The following is a 24,369-nucleotide window of genomic DNA, read 5'->3' on the forward strand; positions in this document are numbered from 1 at the left end:
GGTTATTGTCCAACTGCGCTGTGAAGCACCATCCAATACGTTTTGAAGCTTGTGGCTGAATCAGAGCAACTAATAGAGCCATATAAACTTCATAATTCATCCTGCTGCTTTTGTCTTCAGTCATTTCAACAAATACAAGGGGACCAGTTCAAGTTGTATGTTGAACGAGTTTTTCTTCACCAGGGAAAGAATTCTTCTGTTATCCAACACAGTTGTTTTCTTGGACGTCCAGGCCTTTTGTTTCTTAGTTCACCAGTGCATTTTTTTTCTGTTTAGGTATGTACCAAATAGTTAATTTGGACACATTTAACATTTATTGCTGTCTATCTGATGGGTTTGTTTTGATTTTGTTTTGAACACTTGCTTCAATGACAGTGAAGCTCTTTGGACTTCATATTGAGAGTTAACAGCAGCAGATTCCAAGTGCAAATAACACACTTGAAATCAGCTCTAGACATTGTATCTGCTTACTTGTAAGTAAAATAAAGAGGGAATAACAGACATCTGATCATGGATCAGCTGAGCAGGCATTTGTCCAATTACTCTTGAGCACCTAAAAATCCAATTTGGATGTAAATGCACACAAATTGAAGCTGAAAGTCCACACTTTGAGCTCTTAGTTATTATTTAATTTCAGCACCAATGTACTGTGGTAGACAGCTAAAATAACAATAATAATTGTCTATATGTACTGAGTGATCCAATACAGTGATGTACACCGATCAGGCATAACATCATGACCACCTCCTTGTTTCTACGCTCATTGTCCATTTTATCAGCTCCACTTACTATATAGGTGCACTTTGTAGTTCTACAATTACAGACTGTAGTCCATCTGTTTCTCTGCATACTTTGTTAGCCCCCTTTTACCCTGTTCTACAGTGGTTAGGACCCCCATGGACCCTCACAGAGCAGGTACTATTTGGGTGGTGGATCATTCTCAGCATTGCAGTAACACTGACGTGGTGGTGGTGTGTTAGTGTGTGTTGTGCTGGTATGAGTGGATCAGACACAGCAGTGCTGCTGGAGTTTTTAAACACTGTGTCCACTCACTGTCCAATCTATTAGACACTCCTACCTTGTCAGTCCACCTTGTAGATGTAAAGTCAGACAATAGCTCATCTGCTGCTGCACAGTTTGTGTTGGTCATCCTCTAGTCCTTCATCAGTGGTCAGAGGATGCTGCCCACAGGACGCTGTTGGCTGGATATTCTCAGTCCAGCCTGAGGTGTTTAAAAACTCCAGCAGCACTGCTGTTTCTGATCCACTCAGACCAGTCCAACACACACTAACACCACCACCACCATATCAGTGTTACTGCAGTGCTGAGAATGATCCAAATAGTACCTGCTCTATATATATATATATATATATATATGTAGAGTAAGTGCAGCTGATAAAATGGACAATGAGCGTAGAAACAAGATGGTCAAATGTTATGCCTGATCGGTGTATGTTTTTAAACAGATTTAAATGATTTGAATGCACTGTAACTTAATGTGCTCAACCAATGAAGTTGCTTTGAATTGGGTTGTGAAATCTGCATTCTTTTAAAATTTTATTTATTTAATTATATTTAATGTTTTCCTGCTCTTCTCTCCTGTTGCAGTGTGCCATGCGGAGTTGAACGCCATTATGAATAAGAACTCTGCAGATGTGAAAGGCTGCTCCATGTACGTGGCTCTCTTCCCCTGTAACGAGTGTGCAAAGCTCATCATCCAGGCAGGTATGAGAACACACCCACAGTGTGCCTTGCAGAGTCTCTGTCATGTACTGCTTACTGTGGTGTTGAAAGTAATTGGGTCACAATGTCTACAACCATAGGTGCCACTTTTGGTTAAGTATTGGGGCAAAAAAGAAAACAACTTTATATTTACGTCTTAAGCTGATGAAAGTTTTTGGGAGGGGCATTAAAGTAAGGAATCATGGGTGAATACATGTAAATTATTAATAATTTTTGTACTGCTGTCGTCTTGTAATATTATGAGCGGGTCAGTGGGAAAATGGAATGTGCTCATAATATTAATTTTATATTGTTAAATGAAAAATTTTGTAATGTGAACACATTTGTTCATGTTGATGTGCGCAGAGTGGCACTAAAGCATGGGATATTTATAGAATTGACAGGAGGAGCTGGTTTTTCTCTGCAAGCCGCACACGTCACGCAGCAAAATGCATTGAAATAAGCCATAAGAATAAATAAAAATGAAACAGAAAAGGGCCAAAACTTTTAAAAATGCTAATTCTCTTAATGACAATTATCAAATGAAATACTAGTTACACATTCTGTGTTGCAAACAGATTTCCTGGCTGTTCCACCAGGCTTGAAATCACCACCCAATCACAAGTCAGAATATTGTTGAGAGTAAACGGATGTACCTGCTCTTTTAAGAAGTTGAAACTGACCCAAAATGTGTCCAAGTAAAAATGTCCAAAACGGGGTTTAAAAAAACACAACCTATTTATTTAAATAATTTCTGCATCTTACAATGTCTGTCATCTCATATCACTTGCAAATGCTCTTATTGTCCTTGTAAAATCAGTCTTTCAGTAAGAGTTTTTAGTTATATTGATCTCTCTGTATTAGATGCATGTTTATTCAAATCCTGAAACAGGATGGTGTTATCACCAAATGTGTTAGTCTTGTTGTCTTAGGGTTGCCAGCTATTCAACAGTAGGATCAATATACATTCATAAAATTATTTTGTTTCCATTTTCAAGCTTTTTGTCAGTGGCCGCAGTTCATTTGGAAAGTTGTCCAACCAGAAAAGCCCACGACTTTATAATTTCAACCCACGGTATTCTTTCAGACTAGCAGAATTTGTCAGGAAAACTGTGAATCTGGCAACCCTGCATGACTGGGAAAGAACCTGTGAGTGAAACACATACATGCAGCAGCCCTCGGGCATCAGGCGGCATAATCATAACCATTTCATATAATTTATATTCATATTTCATATAATAAGATTTTAGGGGCATTGATCACTTCAGATGTCTGGTGGTGATTAATTGTATCTCCACCACTATGAACAATTCTGTCTTCAGAACAGAGCATTTCACATCAGAAGATTCTGAATGACTAACCTGTAAGGGGCCATATTCTACATGTGTCTACATGTTGTTTACAGTCTTAAATGTTCTTGGTTGTGACATCACAACTATGATGAATTCAAAACTGTATGTTTTTGCAGCCAAGTTTCCATTTATGGACTATATGGGCTGAGGATCACATTTTGAAACTTTAACAATATTTACATAGACACCAAACACAATTCAAAAATTTGAACAAGCTTTGTCTTTTTGTGATATACACCCTCTAAAATAATACAAATACCAAACTAAACCTGAAATAAATCAACATAACCAGGATTTTTCTATTGTGTGACTTATTTTTAAATTGCAGTTTTAGTATCAAAATGATTAAGCATACTGTACAATCTGTATTTCTACTACTACTATTAGTAGTGTAAGGGGCTTTATACTGTAGCAGCTTGTCCTAACAGCAAGCGAGATTTCAAACATAGTATCACATCGCAAAGACTTCTGGATGTCTACACTGGAAACATCAAGTCAAAACAGTATGTTGATTGCTACTGTGATAGCATCGCATAGGTTTTCGTGGCCAAGAACCACCTACACTGACAGGAAAGAAAAAAAACAGCTACAGACCACTTTTATCATGACATGTAGTGGTAGATGAATTTCACAAGAAGGCCACAAGAAAAAAGGCTGTTCTGTTACTTTATTAGCTCAACTGAAGGTTATTAGATAAGACCTTTTGGAGGAGTGCAGGACTGAGTGAACACAGGCATCGACTTCAGTAGCATAACTTGCCCAGAAATCATTGAGACATGACTTGTTGCCTTTTTTCAAACGTAAAAATAATGGTATACAAAGCTCTTTGTAGGACAAAGCATTAAAATACTTCAAAAAAAGTTACCTTTTTGTTGACTGAGAATAACAGGGGCTACACCCAAATAGAAGCAGTGCAGCACCAAATGCATGTGTTAGGCTGTTGTAAACATGAAAATATACAGTGATAAACAACACCAGTGATAAAATAGGAGACTGGTTGTATCCATGTTCTCCAAGGGAAAGTGTGATGCAATGAATTTAAATGCATCAGCCACCCTATATATTGGTCAGGCCCTAGGTGTAGGCCATGGTCCACAAAATTAATGTCTTTTGTAATTGCTGTTGGATGTAACTGAGAATCGGAGAAGGGAAGTCTTTTGCCACTCTTCTTTGACCCTGAACATTTGCTGTGCTGCTTTCTGCTGTTTGAATGGCACTGTTAGCAGCTGCTGAGCCTGACATGCATGTATATACATGCACATGTATGACGAGAGAGAGAGAGAGAGATGAAAGAGACAGAGAATTTCCATGGTGAGAGGAGCCCTGCTGTGGGGTGAGCTTAGCAGGGGTCCTGCACACCCACCCTGCCACACACACTCACATACATGCGCACACACACACACAGTCTGTGTCTGTTTTGAGCGTTCTTGCTTTCTTCTCTCCCGCCCTCCCCGCCTTCTGCTGTTATACATGGTGACGTGTTTTCCTCTTCTTCTGTTCTATTGTTATTCTCACTCTGTCTCACTTCTCTCTGTTTTTCCTGCAAAGTCTCTCGCAAACAAACTGTTCTCACTAACTCTGTTCTCTTCACTGGCTTCTGTCCTTTTCTTTTCACTTGTTACTACACTCCAGTATGATGCTCTGTCTGTCTGTATCTGTTTTTCTCATGTTCTCCCTATCTCTTTCTTGTCCTTTCTCTCTTACCCCATCTTTACTTTTTTCACTTTCTTTTATTGCTCCTCTCCCTCTACTTACTGTCTTCTCTTGGATTCTCTTTACCCCCCCCCTTTTTTTCTTTCTGCATCTTGTCTCTCTCCTTTATTCTCCCTTGCTCATTCCCTCTTTCTTTCTGTTTTTTTTCTCTGTCTTTTGTCTCTCTGCCCTCTCTCTCTCCCCCTCTCTTGTGCTCTCACCCTTTGTTTTTCATCTGTCTCTCATTTTTCTCCCTCTTTCTCTTTTCTCTTGGTCTTTGTCTTTTTGTACTATTTCTTTCTTTTGTCATGTGTCTTTTCTCTTGCTCTGTTATATTTTACATTTATCTTTGTCTTTTCTCTTTCTTTTTTCCCCCCATTTTTTCCCAAAAAATCAAGTTGTCTGTGGTTTTGATGCAAAAAAAGTTCAGATTTTAGATTTTCATGTTGTGTATTTGTGTCATAGACACCCCAGTGCTCCCACTACAATCCTTCCTCCTTTAAAACAGTTTGCTCCATCTGTCGGTCTAAGAATAAGTAGAGCTATATAGAACACAGTGAGATAAATTATAGATAATACTATTATTAATTTTATCAGCTGTATCAGGCATAAATATAAAATACTATTATACTATGGCTTGGTTGAATACTTGACGGTTATTATTTACTGAGAGATGTGCATCTATATTTCCCAGTATGCCCAGCTAATCAACAATTTAAATTAAATATTTGATCAGTAGTTGATTTCAATACATTGCTTTCCATTTCTCCTTAGTCCAGAGTTGTAACTTAACCTTGACTCAGACTAAATTATCATTGCATGGCTTTTCCAGCGTTGTTTATCTAGTTATGCACTCAGAATTTTGCCCTATGTTGAATGCTATTATGTGGTGGACATTTTACGGCTTCAAAAGGAGCAGTAATTTTCTAATGCACTCCTAATGGCCCCTCTTGCCACCTGTGAATCTGAGCCTGTGGTCATCTTGGGTTTTAGTTCTCAGTGAATTGCAGGTGTGTACCCTGTTAAAGCACACAAATGGAATTCTTATATCAGTTAATTAGCACCTCAGGGGACTAATAAGACAGCTGCTTTCCTGTTGGCCAGCTCCTCTGAATCATTCCTGTTGTCACAATGGTTCCATTGTATTGGCCAGTCTTCAGTTCTGCTGTTGAACCTGATGCAGTTTCCATTGGGAAGCATTAGTTGTGTGACAATATTGGTGCCATACTGTTACCTCTAATAACTAGTTAACATGACTGAAATCACAATATAAGATGCTATTGAGTACTGAGTAATCTGTAGATTATTAGTGGGAGTTAGTAGGTAGAGATAGTATTCTCTGTGTAAAATGCTGTAGTACCGTAGTAATCTCAGGATAAGATATATTGTACAGTAGACAAATATAGTAATCTCAGGGTATGATGCTGTGGTATAATAGTAGTCTGTGAACTATTGTAGTACATTGTCCCAATTCAGGAACTGCATCCTTCAAAGGATGCGGTCTACGAAGGCGTGTCCTTCGAAGGCTGCTTAGACCCGCGAAGGCTAACCCGAAATGAGACGGTCTGCTCTACGGCGGATTTCCTGTTTGCGTCACAGCACTGCTGTTCCTGCCCTTACTGTTGCATCTCGAAACGCTGCTCCTGTCAAGTTCTTTAAGTTCATTAAAGATGGAGCCAGAAACTTTTTTTTTTTTTTTATTTCTTGTTTATTAGAGCTGGAGGTGCTTCACCACTGGCTACTGATGAGATTGGGTTATTTTTTTAACATGTGTTGTTTGCTGCTTGCCTCAGTTTAAACCCAATACTTATGTATTTAAAAGTGTACTCCTCAGTTGCCGTTCACTCCTCTGCTAATTACGCCATGTTCTCAAATCCTCACCGGCATGCAATGAACCTCGGGATATGTATATCTCTAACACTGTAGCCTGTAGACTATTTTAGTAATCTTAAGGTGCTATAATACTGTAGTAGCCTATAGTTTATTGTAGTAATCTTATTGTCAAACACTACAATATTGTTGTAATCTCAGTGTAAAAAGCTATAGTACTGTAGTAGCCTGTACGTAGACCTATTGTGGTGCTCAGTGTAAAAGACCAAAATACTGAAATAGTCTGTAGACTATAGCAGTAACCTCAGTGTAAGGTGCTAGAGTAGCCTGCACACCAGGAGTGCTCAATAGTGGTCCTGTGGAGTTTAGGTCCAGTTCACCTGGCTCTTATTCAGGATGCCCCCAAAAACCATCTAAGTGTTAGATACTGTAGTAGCTGGTGGACTGATGTACAAGGTACTTTTAGTAGAGTAGTAGTCTGTAGACTAGTTGTAGTAATCTCAGTGTCAGATGATGTTGTACTTTAGTAGCTTGTAGACTGTTGTAGTAATGTCATTGTTAGATACTGAAGCACTGTAGTGACTTGTCTTAAGCTGGCCTTTTCAAGCAATTTCACTGTCACAGACAAATTTCCAATGTCGGAATAAAATTATGGGAGTCTTGCTAGAGTTGCGTTGTGCTTGCGTCATTTCAATCGTTTAGTGTGAGGTGGTCAGGATGGCTGTCTTAAATCAGTCTTTTTCTTGCGGCAATAAAATCAACCATGTTTAATATTATTTTCAGTTTTAAGTCTTGCGTCATGCATATTATTGTGTAATTTGAAAAATAATCCCAAAAATCTAGTTGCAGTGTTGCAAATAGTAACTCTGCAAGATCCCCAGTCTTTGCAAAATCATACTCTGTGACTAAAAACTGTGACATTGTCTTTAGATGTGAGAGGGTGTCAGACTTCAGTCTTTCAAAAATCTTTTTGAAGCATTTTCAAAGACTTCTAGTGTATGGTTAGCATTAGGCTCCATGTAAAGTGCTATAGTATTATAGTAGCCTGTAGATTATTGTAGTAATGTCATTGTTAGATACTGTAGAACTGTTGTGGCCTGTAGATTGCAGTAATCTCAGTGTAACATGCTGTAGTTCTAGATATGGACAAAATACCGTGTTTGGATTATGTTTCTGTATTTACATATTGTGATTTATATATTCTGCAATTGAAATGTGCCTTGCAGTGTCCTAAAACATGTTTAACTATTAATGTGGTTAAAGATACGCCTGTATTACCTTTGACCAAAATTATTTATAGTTGTTAAATTGTGTGAAGGTCTTAATTTATCCAAAATCCCACAGAAAATCTGTGATTGGTCAGTATGCTGTGTCACACTAACCAAGGCAGCACTCAATAAAACATTAAACACAGTTTGGTGACTTTTTTACTGTAGCACACCTGATTCAACTCATCAGGTAATTACTTGCCTTGGTTAGTGTGCCACAGCAGGGAAATCGCCAAACTGTGACTCTGGCCCCCACTCTTCTTCCCCTAGGTTAAATGCTCATTTGTTGTTTGTGTGTTGCAGCCTTCTGTAATAGGCTATCAGGGCTTGGACTGGGGCCTAAATGATATGAGCACTGTCAATGATGATATTTTAAGGAACTAAACATTCCAATAATCAGTAATATTGGACTGTATAGTTTTATTTGATCAAAAAGTAATCATACCCTTACTCTTCTTTGTAATGTTATAATGTTATAAAACAAAAGCGTGTTTGAAAAAGCCCTACAGAAACAAAGCCGAACTCAGTACTTCAGCTTCAGAGCACTTTGCTGTTCAGCCGTGACCTGATTGAATTCTGTTCCAACTTAGTAAGGTTTTAGTTACACTTTTTTCTTCATCTTTGTCCCTGAGCAAAATAGCATGAAATCTTCTCCCTTCCGGCAAATTCTATCTGTGCTGTTAGTGTGGAAGGCTCTATGCTGCTGCTACACAGTTCTCAGGCTTGCTGGAGGGTTTCTTCCCTCCCTCAGGAATTAACTGCACTATTTTTTTTTTTTTTTCACTGACTGCCATCTTGTCACTTCCACTGGCTGTTATCTGAGGGACTAAGGAGGAGTGTCACCACCACATCTCTGGAGATCGTTCTGGGAAGAAAAAAAGTGCCATCTCTAGTGTTTTGTTCCACGGTCCCTACTGACCTGTAATGAGTGTCGCTTCTTATTTGTGCTTTTTCAGTGCATAGGAGTTTAGATACATAAATGGAAGCATTTAATGTGTAATAGAAAGAATAAAGGAATTAAAATAATTCAGTTGTAAAGACTGGACTAGAAATCACCCAATACAGTTGCCAGAATGGGTGATTACCCATCAAATGGAGTGGTTTTTGGTTAGATTGGGCAGGGGGTGGGGTTATGGTCAGTTATGACAAGCATTGTATTCAGACCTGTTGAGAGGAGGCTGTTGCCCCACCCATGTGCATCATTTGTATTTCTTTGTTTGTTTATGTATTTATTCCAGTGTTTGCAAAGCAAAACACAGTATTGATATCCCTTGGCTGCTCCTTCTTATGGTGATTATTGTTCCAGGATCAAGAACTCCAGAACTGCTTTACGTAGAAACTTCAAACGGCTGACTTCTACTTTTCTGCCTTTTATCCAACTATCCTGCTGCAACTCTGTCCATCCCACTATAGCTCTATCTATCTGTCTGTCTATTTGTCCTTCTGCCACTGTCTGTCCGCCTGTCCATCTATTTCTCTACAACTCTATCTATTAGGGGTGGGAATCTCTAGGCACCTCATGATTCGATTATGATTCCGAGGGCTGCGATGTGATTATAAAACGATTATCGATGCATCTTGATGCATCATTTTTTTTCTCTACAGAACTTTTTTTCTCTAAAGATCCAGTGGCAATAGATGTCCATGCAGCACGTTACAGCCGTCCTACCCGTTTTATTCAGTGACTCCATAACTTCGGTTTTGGTCTCGTTGTAGAGTGTGGGGATCGCTGTGTGAGTAAAATATATAGAGACGGGTTGCTCTATCTCGGCTCCAAAGTGTGCAACATAGTGCGAAAAGCCCTGGTTCTCAACGACTGAGAACTGGCGTGCAGACTGCAGGTCACAAAGCAACGCAGTCTCGCCTAGCTAGTAGCTAACGAAATAGCAAAGAGGTTTAAGACGATCGTTTGGAGACAAATGCACTTATTCACATTTATAAGCACCGCAGTTGGTTTCCTGGAATGTTAAATCTGCAACGAGAGACTGTCAAACATCAAAAAGTTGCGAAGATGAAGTCAGCTTCTCTTTCGAATTCGCCAGCTTTTTGTTTGAGTTTTCCTGTTCCACCTTAAATTCTGACAGACATTTAAGGTGGAATGGGAAAACTCGAACAAAAAGCTGGCGAATAAGAAGTGACTTCAACCTCGTAAAACAGTCGAACGTTGAGAGACATTTTACAAGAAACTGTTCTAAGCTACTTTTGAGGAAAAGTGTCCTGGCGGAGATGGTATGTTTAAAAAGCGGTTATAGCTAAAGCTTAAAGTCTGCGTTTTCGTTTATATTTTTTAGCCTGTACTAGGACATTAGCACATACTGGACATAAAATGTTGTGGCTCCCAAGTTGGTTTGAAATTTTTTTTTTTTAAATGGCTCTTCTTAACATTTGGGTTGTCGACTCCTACCTAACCTAGCTTTTAATGCAGAGGGTGTTGGTCGGATTTCTCCCTCATCCAGTTGTGTTTTTGTTATGTGCACGGCACAGACTGTCTGGGCGCTGCACTTCTGCACTTACAAGTTCCGCCTTTAGCGTTCTGCCAACGTTACCTTAGAAATTAAAATTTACCCCCCCCCCACCCCTTCTGTCTGTCTCTCTGTCTGTCCTTCTATACAATCCTGTCTTTACCACTATCTGTCTATCTATCTCTCTACCGCTCTCTGTCTGTCTCTCTACCTCTGTCTCTGTGTCTCTCTCGCGCTCTCTCTCTCGCTCGCTCTGTCTGTCTGTCTGTCTGTCTGTCTGTCTGTCTGTCTGTCTCTGTCTATCTGTCTATTTTTCCTTCTACAACTATCTGTCCGTCTATCTATCTATCCCTCTACAACTGTCTATCTAGCTACCTATCTCTCTAGCCCTCTACCTGTCTGTCTAGATCTGTCCGTCTATCCATCTATCCCTCTACAACTGTCTGTCTGTGAATCTATCTGTCCTTCTACATCTATCTATCTATCTATCTATCTATCTATCTATCTATCTACCACTGTCTATCCCACTCCTCAAAAGAAAAAGACAAGTGCTAGTGCACGAGAGAAAGAGACAGTGTGCGATGTAATGAAGACAAAGTGTGAGAGAAAAAGAGACAGCACACGCAAGAGAGAAAGTGTACGCGATTAAAGTGCAAGAAATTAAATGCATGAGTGTAATAGTAAATTGTAAGTTAACAGTACATTTATCGAGTGTTACATTCTGTTGACTCATTTTTTGAAGTACAATAAAATAAAAAATTTAGGTCAGCCAAGTTACTTGCTTTTCAACGTTCGCATCAGTTTTTACAGTGCACATCAAAAATTACTTGTTTGAGAGCCCGAAGTATGTGTAAAAATTGTACCCGAATATGCAAAATGGTGTCTTATGCCCAATGACTGTTGGGATAGGCTCCAGCTCCCCCCGCGGCCCAGAAGGATAAGCGGCTTAGAGTGTGTGTGTGTGTGTGTGTGTGTGTGTGTGTGTGTGTGTGTGTGTGTAATAGTATAGAACCTTGCAGACCTCTAATAGAGTTTATCAGGACACAAATGACCAAGATGGAATGCTGTATTGTGATCTTTGATATGTAAATGTTTGTTTCATTTTAAGCAAAAAGAGTTTCACTGAATGACTGTTTTATATAACGTTTATTAAACTTTTGTTTTAGCAGGACATTTGAGGGGAGATTAAGACTTAAGTCATTACTCGTGAAAAATGGCAATCAACATAGCTGAATCACTGAGAGGTTTTGTTGATATGTAAAACCACACATAAAATAAAGTAGTAACTGCACACAGGTTCATTTGCATAACATTCTGGAGGAACAATATCCCAAAACAATTATGGTTTGAACTGGGCCATGAGAAGTTACACTTCAAAAATAAGTGACAAAATATAAGTGAAAGTGCATTTGCTGAATAAATTACATAAAAGCAAAAAAAGTCAGGTGGTTGCTTATGTATTTAAATTTTTGAGATTGTAGCTGTAAAACATGACAGAAAGTAATATGAGTGAAATGATGGGGGGAAAAATTTAAGTGTACCTTTATCTTAAAGTGAAAATGTGGTCTTAGACAAGACAGGTTCTGGAGCTGATTTAATAGATGTTTCTTGAAATGTTGTTAGCTAGTGTGTTCTGTCTCTACACTCGTACAATGCACAAATACAGCCATAACATTAATATTACTCATAAGTGTTTTTATGAGCATGTAGACTTTTATTCTCTTTTACAGATCTGATAGAAACACAGCCTGAGATAAATTTGATACATTTTTGCAGTATTTCATTTTTTTTCCACTTGGATTAAATTCAACAGTTGGATGGAACTTGTCTACTGTTATCTATAAAAATGAGCAAAAGTATGGCATTTAAAGATTGAAGACAGCTGCTACTACGGCCTTTAGCCTAACGATGCAACATACTGTTGTCCTTTTATTTATTTATTTTTTTTAAAAAAGATAAAGGTAATTGCTGTAACCAGAAAACTTTCTCTGGAACTCCTCCTTTAAACCTGTTTAAGATTTAGGGATTTGGAGACCTTAATGCAAAAGTATAATTGCATACAACATTTTACATCAGCTGTGCTTGCAACGAGTCAGTTTGTGAAATTTCTTCCCTCATACATATTCTACTTGACTGGCCCACACAGAGCCATCACCTCAACCCCATCAGACACCTTTGGGGTGAACTAGAACGGAGATTGGTAGTCAGGCCCTTTTGTCCAACATCAGTGTTTGACCTCACAAATGCTCTTCTGAAAGAGTGGACAAAAAATCCCACAGACACACTCCAAAATCTTGTAGAAAGCTTCCCAGAAGAGTGCAGGCTGTTATAGCTGCAAAGTGAGGGACCAACTCCATATTAATGCCTGTGGATTTAGAATGGGATGTGATAAAAGCGCCTGTGGGTGTCCCAATACTTTTGTCCATATAGCGTGCGTGTGTGCGTGCGTGTACAATGCATTCGGAAAGTCTTCAGAACCTTTCACTTTTTTCACATTTTCAGATGTTGCGGCCTTGTGCTAAAACAAATAAAAAGAAAGAATTTTTTAAAATTTATTGAAATGGAAAAACTGAAATATTGCATTGACATAAGTATTCAGACCCTCTACTCAGTATTTAGTTGAAGCACCTTTGGCAGCGATTACAGCCTCCAGTTTTCTTAAGATGCCACAAGGTTTGCACACATGGATTTTGGGATTTTCTGCCATTCTTCTCTGCAGATCCTATCATCTCAGGCTCTGTCAGGTTGGATGGGGATCGTTGGTGGCCAGCCATTTTCCAGTCTCTTCAGAGATGTTCGATCAGGTTCAAGTCCGGGCTCTGTCTGGGCCACTCAAGGACATTGTCCCTAGCCAGTCCTGTGTTGTGTTGGTTGTGTGCTTAGGGTCGTTGTCTTGTTGTGCGACCCAGTCTGAGGTCCCAAGTGCTCTGGAGCAGGTTTTCATTAAGAATATCTATGTACTTTGCTCCATTCAGCTGTCCCTCAACCCTGACCAGTGTCCTTGTCCGACCTTCTGAAAAACAACCCCACAGCACGATACTGCCACCACCATGCTTCACTGTAGGGATGGTTTAGGGCAGGTGATGAGCAGTGCCCGGTGTCCTCCAGACATGACACATGAATTGAGGCCCAAAAGTTTCAAGAGAATCATGTTTCTCACATTCTCTGAGTCCTTTAGGTGCTTTTTTGCAAATTCCAGGTGGGCTTTCACGTGTCTTTTACTGAGGAGAGGCTTTTGTCCGGCCACTCTGCCATAAAGCCCACATTGGTGGAGTGCTACAGTGATGGTTGACTTTCTGGAAGTTTTTCTCATCTGCACACAGGATCTTTGCAGCTCAGCTAGAGTGAACATTGGGTTCTTTGTCACCTCTCTTACCAAAGCCATCCCCCCCGATTACTTGGTTTGGTGGGGCGGCCAGCTCTAGGAAGAGTCCTGGTTGTTCCAAACTTCTTCCATTTAAGAATTATGGAGGGCACTGTGCTTTTGGGAACTTTGAGCAGCAGAAAGTTTTTGTAGCTTTCTCCAGATCTGTGCTTCCACACAATCCTGTCCCTGAGCTCTACAGGCAGTTCTTTCCTCCTGACTTGGTTTTTGCTCTGGCAGCTGAGAGACCTTGTATAGACAATTGTGTGTCTTTCCAAATCATGTCCAATCAAATATGATCAAGAGAAATGGGAGGCCCCCATAGCTAGATTTCAAGTGTTATAGCAAAGGGTCTGAATTCTTACGTCCATGTGAAATTTTGACGTGGTAGATTTCTCTAGAAAGGCGCATTTCACACCAAACCACTCTGAATGATTTTCTTTACATCTAAACGGTTGAATGATAATGAATGAGTTCCCTTTTAAGCATTTGCCCAGTATCTTCTATTGTAAGTGTGTTTTGTATTAGTGGGCTTCAGTTCAAAAAAATGTATATATAGATTATATACATGTGTATATAGATATATAGATTATGCAGTAGTTTTTAAACCTGCCACAGGTTGTCTCTCCTTTTCCAACAAACACACTTGCATGCTTTGTTTCTACCTGTAGGATCTTTTCTCTTTTTTTGGTGTGAGTGGGGGTGCGGGTGTGTCCCCCTCTAACTCCCACTGTTCTTCCTCTCTGTCCTCTACAGGTATAAAGGAAGTCATTTTCCTGTCAGATAAATATCATGACACTCCAGAGATGACTGCCTCCAGAAGACTGCTGAACCTGGCAGGAGTCCAATATAGGTAGGTGTTCAGAGAGGGGGTTGAACAGCCTTTCATTTTCATCCTTTTAATGAGAAATATAGTGAAAATACATAGCTATCTGGGTTAGGTATAAGTCACTACATACATGACAAATCACGCTTCTGACAGCAGTGTGAAACCATCTTAGAAATCTCTTTCTAATGAAACATATTTGTTCTCTGCTCTTAAAGTCCTGCTGATATCCATGATATGCTCAGGAAAGTGTGTTGTAATTTTAATTTATGTACTTATGCTTTATCAATAAACAAATAAATATGTAACTTCTCAAATTGAAGCACATAGTCCCTTCCCCCTTGACATGTATAGTAATATGCAAAAGTTGAACTACATGTTGTATTGAACTGAACTGAAGTTAACACATCCTCGTCAGTGAACACATTTCTGCACACATACACACACACATATATATATATATATATACACATACATACACACACAATGACGAATGCTATAGGATGAGGGAGTGAGTTGGTTACAATAATGATCTCTTCAGGGAGCTGTGGGTCATCAGTAGCAGGCCACAAAACAGCCTTAAACAAGCTAAAGAAAGAGAAAGGCAGTCATGATCCTTTCAAAATGTATATATTCATATATTGTGCCTTAGGAAAAGACATCAAATTGACATTTTACTGTAAAATGGCCCTGCAGATTTGAATGATTTCATAAACCTGGTTATATTTTTTCTCTGTCCTCCCCAAGCAGCTATAAAAAGGCATTGAGCTGTGGATAGATTGCACTGTATATTAACCAGTCAGGCAAAAATGGACAAGCGAAGTCTGATGCATTGAAAATACACATGTTAAGGCTGGTACAGTTAAAGAATGCATCTTACACTTTTCTTGGTTTATTTATTTACTTTGTCTAGAAATTGACTTGTACTGTTAATGGTTTTATGTACAAAATCAGCCTCTTTATCCTTTAGAAGTAAGTAGGCTGTTTTTATTACTGTGCCTTCAAGGTTTATGTATGTCAATGACTCCTTTTTTTTGATTAGCTGATCTGTACTGTATCACTGACATCACAAAAACAGTTTAGAATGGGGTGTTCTTACAGCTTATTTTTTCATATATGTAGTGTTCACTTTGCAGTCTGCCGAAACATTAACAGTGTTTACATTTATTATTTATTTCAAAGAAGCACGGAAGATTCCATGATATTTGGCCCTTTAATGGCTGCATGGCTAGATTAGATTTAAGTCTGGAATTGAGTGTGTGTCTGGTGCTCTGAGAGATTGTGTTTTAATAAATGTTCCTCTAGGTAAAGCATGGTGTCCAAATTTGCTGATTTGTTTGCAGAACACTCTCCCCTGTTTCAGCTATTCTGTTTTTTTTCCTCTATTTCTGTCTGTGTCTCGCTGCCTAGACTACAAGCTGAGGCAATCCTGTCATGTTGAAGACTGCTCGCTGAAAATCTTCAGTCAGCTTGTTATCTGTTGCTCAGGCAAGCGAGCGCTCAGTTTGTGGCATCAGCTGACAAATTAAAGAGGGAAAGCCCAGAAAGGAAGATGTGATGGATGCCAAGAGCCTTTTTAGACACATAAATGCAGACTTTACTGCAGCAGCCTGGTCCATATTTGGACTTTAATGTTTAGGGCAGACAGCAGTTAACTATCTCAGCATAGTGAAGGTAGTCAACCAATAGAAACGTACAGAGAAGACGGATGAAAGTCCAAGATGGAGGAGCGTAGCAATGCGATGTACTCTGTTCCTGTTCTTTGCCTTTGTGGCCGTTATCTGCTTGGCTCTGTATATGGCCATCATCAAAATTTTCTTTCGATAGCCAATATTCTTCATGTATATACAGTATATATGTACACACACACACACACACACACACACACACACACACACACACCCAAAACACTATGACCACCTTCCTGGTGACTATGCTGTTGTTCCTGCTAGTGTGGACGCCCTGTGCTATCTGCCACCACTGTTGGCAGCAGATCCTTTAAGCCCTGTAAGTTGCGAGGTAGAGCTACCGTGCATTGGACTTGCTGTTCCAGCAATTCCCACAGATTCTTGACCGGATTTAGATCCAAGGAATTTGGTTCCTGAGACCATTCCTAAACCATGTGTGCATTGTGACAGCGTGCATTGTTTTACTGAAAGAGGCCACTGCCATGTTGCCACAATGTTTAGGTAGGTGGCATGTCACAAATTGACATCCAAATGAATGTTTTTCAGCAAATCATTGCCCAGAGCATCACACTCCCTCCACCTGTTTGTCTGCTTCCTATAGTGCATCCTGGTGCCATAATTTCCCCAAGTAAATGGCGCACACATACTTGGCCATCCACATGATGTAAAGGAAAATGGGACTTATCAGACCAGGCAACCTTCTCCTATTGCTGCAAAATCCAGTTCTGACGCCTGCAAGCCCATTTTAGGCACTTTTGATGCGACGGTAGACAGGGGTGAAGGGCAAACTGAGAGTTCTATGGCTGAAACCCCAGACACAGCAGGGTTCACAGAAGCCCTGGTTCTCAGCGGAGTACAAACGCAAATCCTTGGCAGCAAAAATTGCAATAGTTTGTAATTCACTTCACCCTTCGAGTTGGGTGGAAGCTTTGACATTGCTTGCCCGATGGTCCACTGGTTGGCAGCAACTACAACTGGGCGTTTTTCTTCCTCCTCTGGGTGGAAACGTGTAATATCGTTTCTCATGTTTGTCATGTTTACAAAACATTTTAGTTTTGTGTGACATAACTTACATATAGTGTGGCTGTTGTCCAGTTTTTTTTTATTATTTATTTTTTTTTCCCTTCAACCAAAGTGCTTTTTAATGCAGAGGCCACCGGTTGGATTTCTCATTCAATGGAAAAATGGATAAAAGTCTTACAGCACACAGCAACAATTTTAAGATAGAAGTTAAGCTACAATTAGCTACTTTAAAAAGTAACTTACAGTTTATGTAATAGAAGAATGTTACAGCAATAGTGATGTAAGCATCTTGTGTACATGTGTACATTAGACATCATTTTGGGATGAAAAGCTTTCCTCACTGCACAGTAAATGAACCAGACTGAGAAAAGGAACACACAACCATTTCTGATAACCAGTCTTGGACTGAAAGGTATAAATAGTATGCTGAGTTATGAAATTCACATCATTCTTGTGAGTGCAGTTTGAAGGGCAGGTCACCTTGCATGACAAAACAGGAATGTAAAGCTGAGGGGGTTCAATATTCCAATATATATATATTTTTTTTTACTCTAAATTTTGAATGCCCTGCTTGAATACCTATATAACTTCACCAAAAGTTTTTCAAATGAATGTACATACAGCAGACATTAAGTACAGACTATTATGCGTTGCCTGTATTGTTTCTGTGCATTGCTGTTTCTTTTGTCTCAGAACACTGTCCTGATGAAATAGTTTTTCTCTGGTATTTATTTTATTATATGACATAAAAAAAGCAATCCAAAAGTGATGGAAAGTAACCAGATCATGCTACTTTGTTATACAAACCCAGTCCAAAAAAGTTGGGACAGTATGTGAAATGCCAGTAAAAACAAACAGCAGTGATCAGTAAATTCTGTCTGACCTGTATTAAATTGAAAACAATACAAAAACACAGTTATACAAGTCTTAAGCGGCGCAGCTATACAGGGTTTTTGTTGTAATTTTGCACTTTACAATGCATTTATAGTAGGAGACATTACACAACCATGTTGTAACATAAGCAAAAATTTTTTTGATGTTATGTTAAAATAAGTCTGGTAAAGATGGCATCTAAAAGGCAGCATATGTTGCACCAAAATGTGATTATCTTTCAGCATGATGTGGAAGTTACCCCTGCTATTGGCATTATTGCACCCTGTACCCTGACAGACAACTGGCTTTTCAACTTTATATGCTGGTAACAAACCTTTTGGGTGTTACCAAGCTTAAGTTTAATCCTTAATTTATATAATCCTTAACTCATCCTTGCTCATAAAAGACTAGGCTTTCCTGGATGATCTTTTTATACCCAAGCATAATTACGTCACCTCTTTTAAAATGTTTTCTAAACATTTAACAAACTTTCTAGTCTTAAATTGCACCTGTCTTAACTTTTTTGGAAACATTGTAGGCATCAGCTTCAGAATGACTGTATATTTACAAAGAACAATGAAATTGATAGGGTAAAGCATAAATAATTTTGTTTTTTATACTGTTTTCATTTAAATACTGGTTGTGGATTTACGAATCACTGCTTTGTTTTTATCTACTATCCTGACTTTTTTGGAATTAAGTTTGTAGTAATCCTTTGAATTAGGTTACAATTCTTTAACTGGTTGTGAATAATCTGTACCAGTACATGCATGTGAACCAACTTTCCCACCCCTGCTGCCAGCGTACTAATTTGAAGGTGTGTACTATGGGGCGGTGTCTGAACCAGAATGTACTGAAAACAAGCAACGAAGATTAAGGTTGCATTGTATTGTAAAGAATGGAAAGCAGAAAGCAAAGTACTGGATGTGTTTATTATTATTATTATTATTATTATTATTATTATTATTGCTACTTTGAGTGGCCCTTTGTAGATGAAACAAACACTCAACAGACTCACTAATGTCAAAAACATGAGGGTTAGGATTAGGTTTTGGGTTAAGGTTACGGTTAGGATTGGGATAAGGTTAGGTTTTGTGTAATGGAAGTAACATTAACAATACATCTATTTAATGTAAGTAATGTATCAACAGTACATCTCTAAGATATTTACTGATATGTTGATGTTACTGATAATCTGTTAAGAGTTTATTAATCATCTACAAAGGACCACTCTAAATAGTGTTACCATTATAATTATGTAACATTTAAATGTCATAGGATCCTCAAGCTGCTTTAGGTCATCTTTCATTTAGGTTGAGCGTTTGAGTCTTGAGTGTTTGGTTGACGCACAGCTCTGCAGATTTGTGTAGTTGTGTTTTCTGTAGCTTCCGTAGTTTCAATGAACTGTAAGCTGCTGCCATGGCTGAAATGAAGTTTGACCATTAGTCTGAAGTGTAAAGCTGTCTGCCCATGAGGCCTTGGGGTTTCATTTGTGGTATAGTTTCAGGTAATTCATCTGCTACTCATACGTTATGAAACTCGTCACCAATGCTAATCTAATGTCCTCTTAACAACCCATGGGAGTAAAACGCATCAAAATTTCAGTAGCCTGCTTTTTAATTAGTTCTGTTTTAATATTTAATATTTTAATGACATGTTTTAATACATATCCACAGGGTGGTACATGCCTTCTTTAATGAGATTCAGGAGGAAGTGGCAGTTGGCGCTCAAAGTGCCACGTGTTTGAGTTAAAGCACTGGAGCCACAGTGTAAGAGAAATCCATCCACCGTGCCTAATTCACCCAAGCTGTATAGAGTCCGACTGTAAATATGCTATGATTTTCATCAGAGCCTAATCAGACGCAACTGTGGGCAGATGAGTCTGAGGAGATAAAAGAAACAACTCTTGCGGGGAAGAAAATGGGGGAAATCCTTGAAGACACGTTCCTGCTGGCTGGCTGGCTGCAGGAGCAGAGGTTAATTCCCTTGCTGCTTCTTTTTGAAGCTTGTCCTCTACCTGTGGAAATACTTCCTGCATGACGGCAATTATTACTGTCTCTGCCGCCACTTCTGTCTCTTTGGCTCTGTCTCAGTTTGTGGTGTTGGCTCCAGAGCTTTATTTTGCACCAGGGGGCAAAGGGCAAAAACACAAGGAGAGGGCCAAAAAGCACCCCTAAAACGTTAATTTAAATGAATCTTTAAATGTAATAAATCAAAGTGAATGGGTGTAACTTTGAAATTGTTTGTACATCATGACTATGGGTAAGTATTATACTTCATTCAGGTATTATTGAATAAATAAGTACTTCTTTTCATAAAGGAGAATTTTATTTATTTTAAAATGAAATTTAAAATGTAGATGAAGTTAAAATATTCTGTGTTTCATCATATATTCAATACCCCCAAATTCCAGTGAGAAAGGTGCAGAAATTACCTTTTAAAACAAAACACCCTGAATGGTTAGCACATCTGTCCGAAGATTAGAAAGAACCTTCTATTCTTGACCTTTGGCTCCATGACCACAGATAAGAAGACAAACGAGTGGTCCAGTGCAGGAGATATTGGGCTGAAATGAGCTCTTCTCTGTTTGCATCGCGGCCGAATCCATAAGTAAAGTGTCTGAAACTTCCCTTCTGAACTGATGTTTTGGAGACAGAGATAATGTGTGGGAGTCTGCAGATGACTTTTTTTTCTTTTTTTTTTAAAACCCTTTTTGTTATTTTTATTATTGTTTTTGTCTGAAATTGGTCACATTGTTGACTGAAACACACCTGGAATGTGTCACAGCGAACAAGAGAAAATCAGAAACCAAAAGCAGTTGAACCCTTTGATGTGTTTAATCTGTTTTCTCTACATTCAGTTGATATTACATCATTGTTTGATTTAATTATACAGTTACATGAAAAGAACGCCTGTGGATTTTTTCAGATCTGAAGAAGAGTGGAGCTTGATTTTTCTCCTGTCTCTCAAAGTTGAAAGCTTTAAGTACTAGTTGATGGTGACAGTTTTGGTGGTCTACCAGATCTTGCATGATTGCTAGGAGTCCCATTTTCTCTGTATATATTTATTTATTCTATGTATAATAATTTGATACACCAGTTTTGGAAGCTCATGTATATCTTCTACTTAATGTTTGTTTTGACTTGAAATTAAATCAAGGAAGGGTGGTCTTTGACTTTTGCAAGGTGCTGTACTTAATTGCAATTATGTCATGAATAACATTTATGTTTGATTTATATTTTGGGTTGACTTTTTTCCATTTGTTTTAATGTTAAAAAAAAAACATGGCAGAAATGTAATGGATGTTTTCTCTTTCAATGAGTTATGAATGAGAAATAATTTAATGGAATGTAAGGAGAGTTTTACATCTTAAGTCTTTTTAGGTATATGCCGTGGAGGATCTAGGAGCGTAAAAAAGAAAGACAGGAAAGTGTAGAAACATGAAGGACTGTAAAAGCTAAGAGGAAACGTTCTGATGTCTGAAACAGAAAAAGAGAACTGGCAAAGTCAGGAAAGGAATAAATAGGCTGAATTTGAGGTGTGAAAAATGCTCAGCCCCCTGCTGTCTTGGCAGGTGGTCTGGGACCTGAACAGCACCTGCGGTTAGAACCAGTACCCCCACACTTCTCAGAGGAGGATTCTGGGTAATTGGCTGCTTCAAAGCTCCTGCATGCTGGAGTGGATTGAGATGAAAGAGTGTGAACGTACAAGCTAGCTGTATCACTGTTTTCTTGCTCTCACGCTCTCTTCTAATTTCTTACTCCTTTCTCCATTCCCTGAAAAAAAAATAAATAAATGAATAAATAATAATAAAATAATCATGAGCTCCACTTACGTTCTAGATCCTCTGCTGTCTGTGTATATAGGGGTGCGATTACAGACTGTAGTCAGTCTTTTGCTGCACAGTTTATAAACTCCCCTCTACCTCATTACATCATTGATCAGTTTATGACCACAGGACTGATGTCTAGATATTATTTGGTGTTGGATCATTCTTAGCACTGACATTGGTGTGTATGTGGTGCTGGTACAAGTGTATCAGACACAGCAGCACTGCTTGTGTTTTTTTTTACGTTGTATACTAGGCACTTTATTAGAAACCCCTCTATCAGAAACCTGACCTTATAGCGCCACCTTGCTGACATACAGCTAGAAACTGGCTGATGCTGTTTTCAGATCAAACAATTTTAAACTAAACATCATAAAAATGTGTGTTAACTGCGCATGTATAAATTCACTTTACCATTTTCAATTATTATATTTGTATAGTTTAGCTGATTCGTTGTTTGACTGTTTTCTTCTGTCCTCCACCTTGATGAAAATAATGTTGAAGTCAGAATTTGCCAAATTCATACTGCATTAAAAATGTCTCCTGGTGGGGAAACTTGTATTTCTAATAAAATTAAGGCCACCACAGCGTGACATCTGTTGTGTCACAGTTTGTGTTAGCTATCATCTATCCCTTGATCTGTGGTCAGTTTCTGACCACAGAGCCACTCTTTCCTGGATATTTTTGGGCTTTATATTTTGGGATCACTTTCAATCTATCACACTGACCTGTGTGTGTTTTTAACTCCAGCAACACTGCTGTGTCTGATACACTCATAGTAGCACCACACACACTACCATGTCGGATTCACTGCTGTGCTGAGAATATTATCAGTAATTTTTGGTCAGTGGTGATCTTGTGGTAGTCCCTTTCCTTCGATGGACAGGGGAAAGGGGGCAGATAAATTGTGCTGCTACAGCTTGTAAATGTACACCTATGAAGTGGACCTAAAAGGAAGGAGTTTCTGAGGAAATTGCCAATGAGTCTAGCTACAATGAAGGGATTTTTAAAATAAATTGGCGAATATGTCTAATAAGCTGTATAATATGTATAATGAATATAGTGTGAAATAAAATTTTTGTTGGTTCTTTTGTTCTATTTTTTTATCATGTCTAATGTTTTGTGTTTTTCAGGCAGTTTACACCAAAACGAGGCCAGATCATTATTGACTTTAACTCCATCAATGGACTCTGGAATGGACAGCGTGAGTGTGACTGAGGAGGTGTACTCCCAGTAACAGCCAGCCTTTACTGAACAACTGAACTATCGAACATTAGTAAAATACCAAACATTACTAAAATACTAACCATTACTGAAATAAATGCCACAATACTGAATATTTCTGAAATAGTTCTTCAGTGCTCTGTCTGTCTTGTTAGTGTTAGTTTTTGCTGTGTGTGTGTTATGTAAATGTTATGTCAAAGGAAAACCAGTTATCTCCAAAATAGTAACTTTACAGGAGACATTGGAGCATATCTAGTGGTCCAGTCATCCTGACATTTTCATATAAAGTAAAGGCTAGCTGCTAAGCTTAAATTATGCAGGAAACTAAAAATAGCAAGAAATGGAAATACTTTTAATACTTTTGGACAGTGACATGTATACCCAGAATTTGTAGTTTGATGTTCACTATGCACATAGATAGCTCCTGAAACCTGTAAGACTTTTTTCTTTTTAGAAGTGCTAATCCAGGTCCAGTCAAAACATCGGTACTTTATTTAGTGCATCGAGAATACGTTTAAGGGTTGTTATGCTAAACTTTTAAGAAACCGTGAAGAATCAAAGGGTTATTTGTTTTTTTTTTTTTAATACTGTAACTGAGAGGCTGATTGAAATTTAATTTAGTTGTATGCTATTACTGTATTTTTGTGCTTTTGCTGAATATTATAAAAAGATATTAAAAAGAACAAGTAATAATTCAACTGAACTGGTGAACATTATTCCTCCTTCCCATGAACCAAATGTAAGTTTACCAAGTTGTATATATTTTATTTAACTTAAAAAAAAAATCCATGTTTGTGGTTTTCTTGTTTTTTCTGACTGCACATAACACTCATCCTTATTTCTGTAGGGGTGCATGTGTGTGTGTGTCTGGCAGGTCATTGAGGTTGGGTTGATGCGTGCCAGGTGAGAATATGCTACCTGGGTGTGTGTGACCTTGAGTACAAATCCAGCTGGCAGCAAATTGTAATACTCAGTCAATCTGGCAACATTTCTCCATAAAACTGTTGCAACCTCACCTGTCGTGACAAAATGAAGCTGGTAATGGATAACGTACATTCTGCCAGATCATTTTCCTTCGTCTCTGGAGCGCTGGCACACACACCAACAAAGTCTGCTCAGGGTTTCTTTTTTCTTATTTACTCCAGGTGTAGTTGATCAGTCAAGATGTTTGGTGTCTGAAGTTTGCTTCTTTAGTTTTGCATTGGAGCTACGATGG

At 38.6% G+C, this 24,369-nt stretch overlaps 1 protein-coding gene across 1 annotated transcript in view; it reads left to right on the forward strand.

Moving 5' to 3' along the window:
- Positions 1-23,493, forward strand: part of dctd (dCMP deaminase) — a 38,279-nt gene extending 14,786 nt beyond the window's left edge. The window contains exons 4-6 of the mRNA XM_036574877.1: positions 1,609-1,725; positions 14,447-14,543; positions 23,063-23,493. Of these exons, the coding sequence (XP_036430770.1) occupies positions 1,609-1,725; positions 14,447-14,543; positions 23,063-23,147 (299 nt within the window). The 3' untranslated portion in view covers positions 23,148-23,493. The remainder of the gene's footprint in view (positions 1-1,608; positions 1,726-14,446; positions 14,544-23,062) is intronic.
- The last annotated feature ends 876 nt before the right edge of the window (positions 23,494-24,369 follow it).

The sequence above is a fragment of the Colossoma macropomum genome, unplaced genomic scaffold, assembly GCF_904425465.1.
Source record: "Colossoma macropomum unplaced genomic scaffold, Colossoma_macropomum, whole genome shotgun sequence".
NCBI classification, from domain to species: Eukaryota; Metazoa; Chordata; class Actinopteri; order Characiformes; family Serrasalmidae; genus Colossoma; species Colossoma macropomum.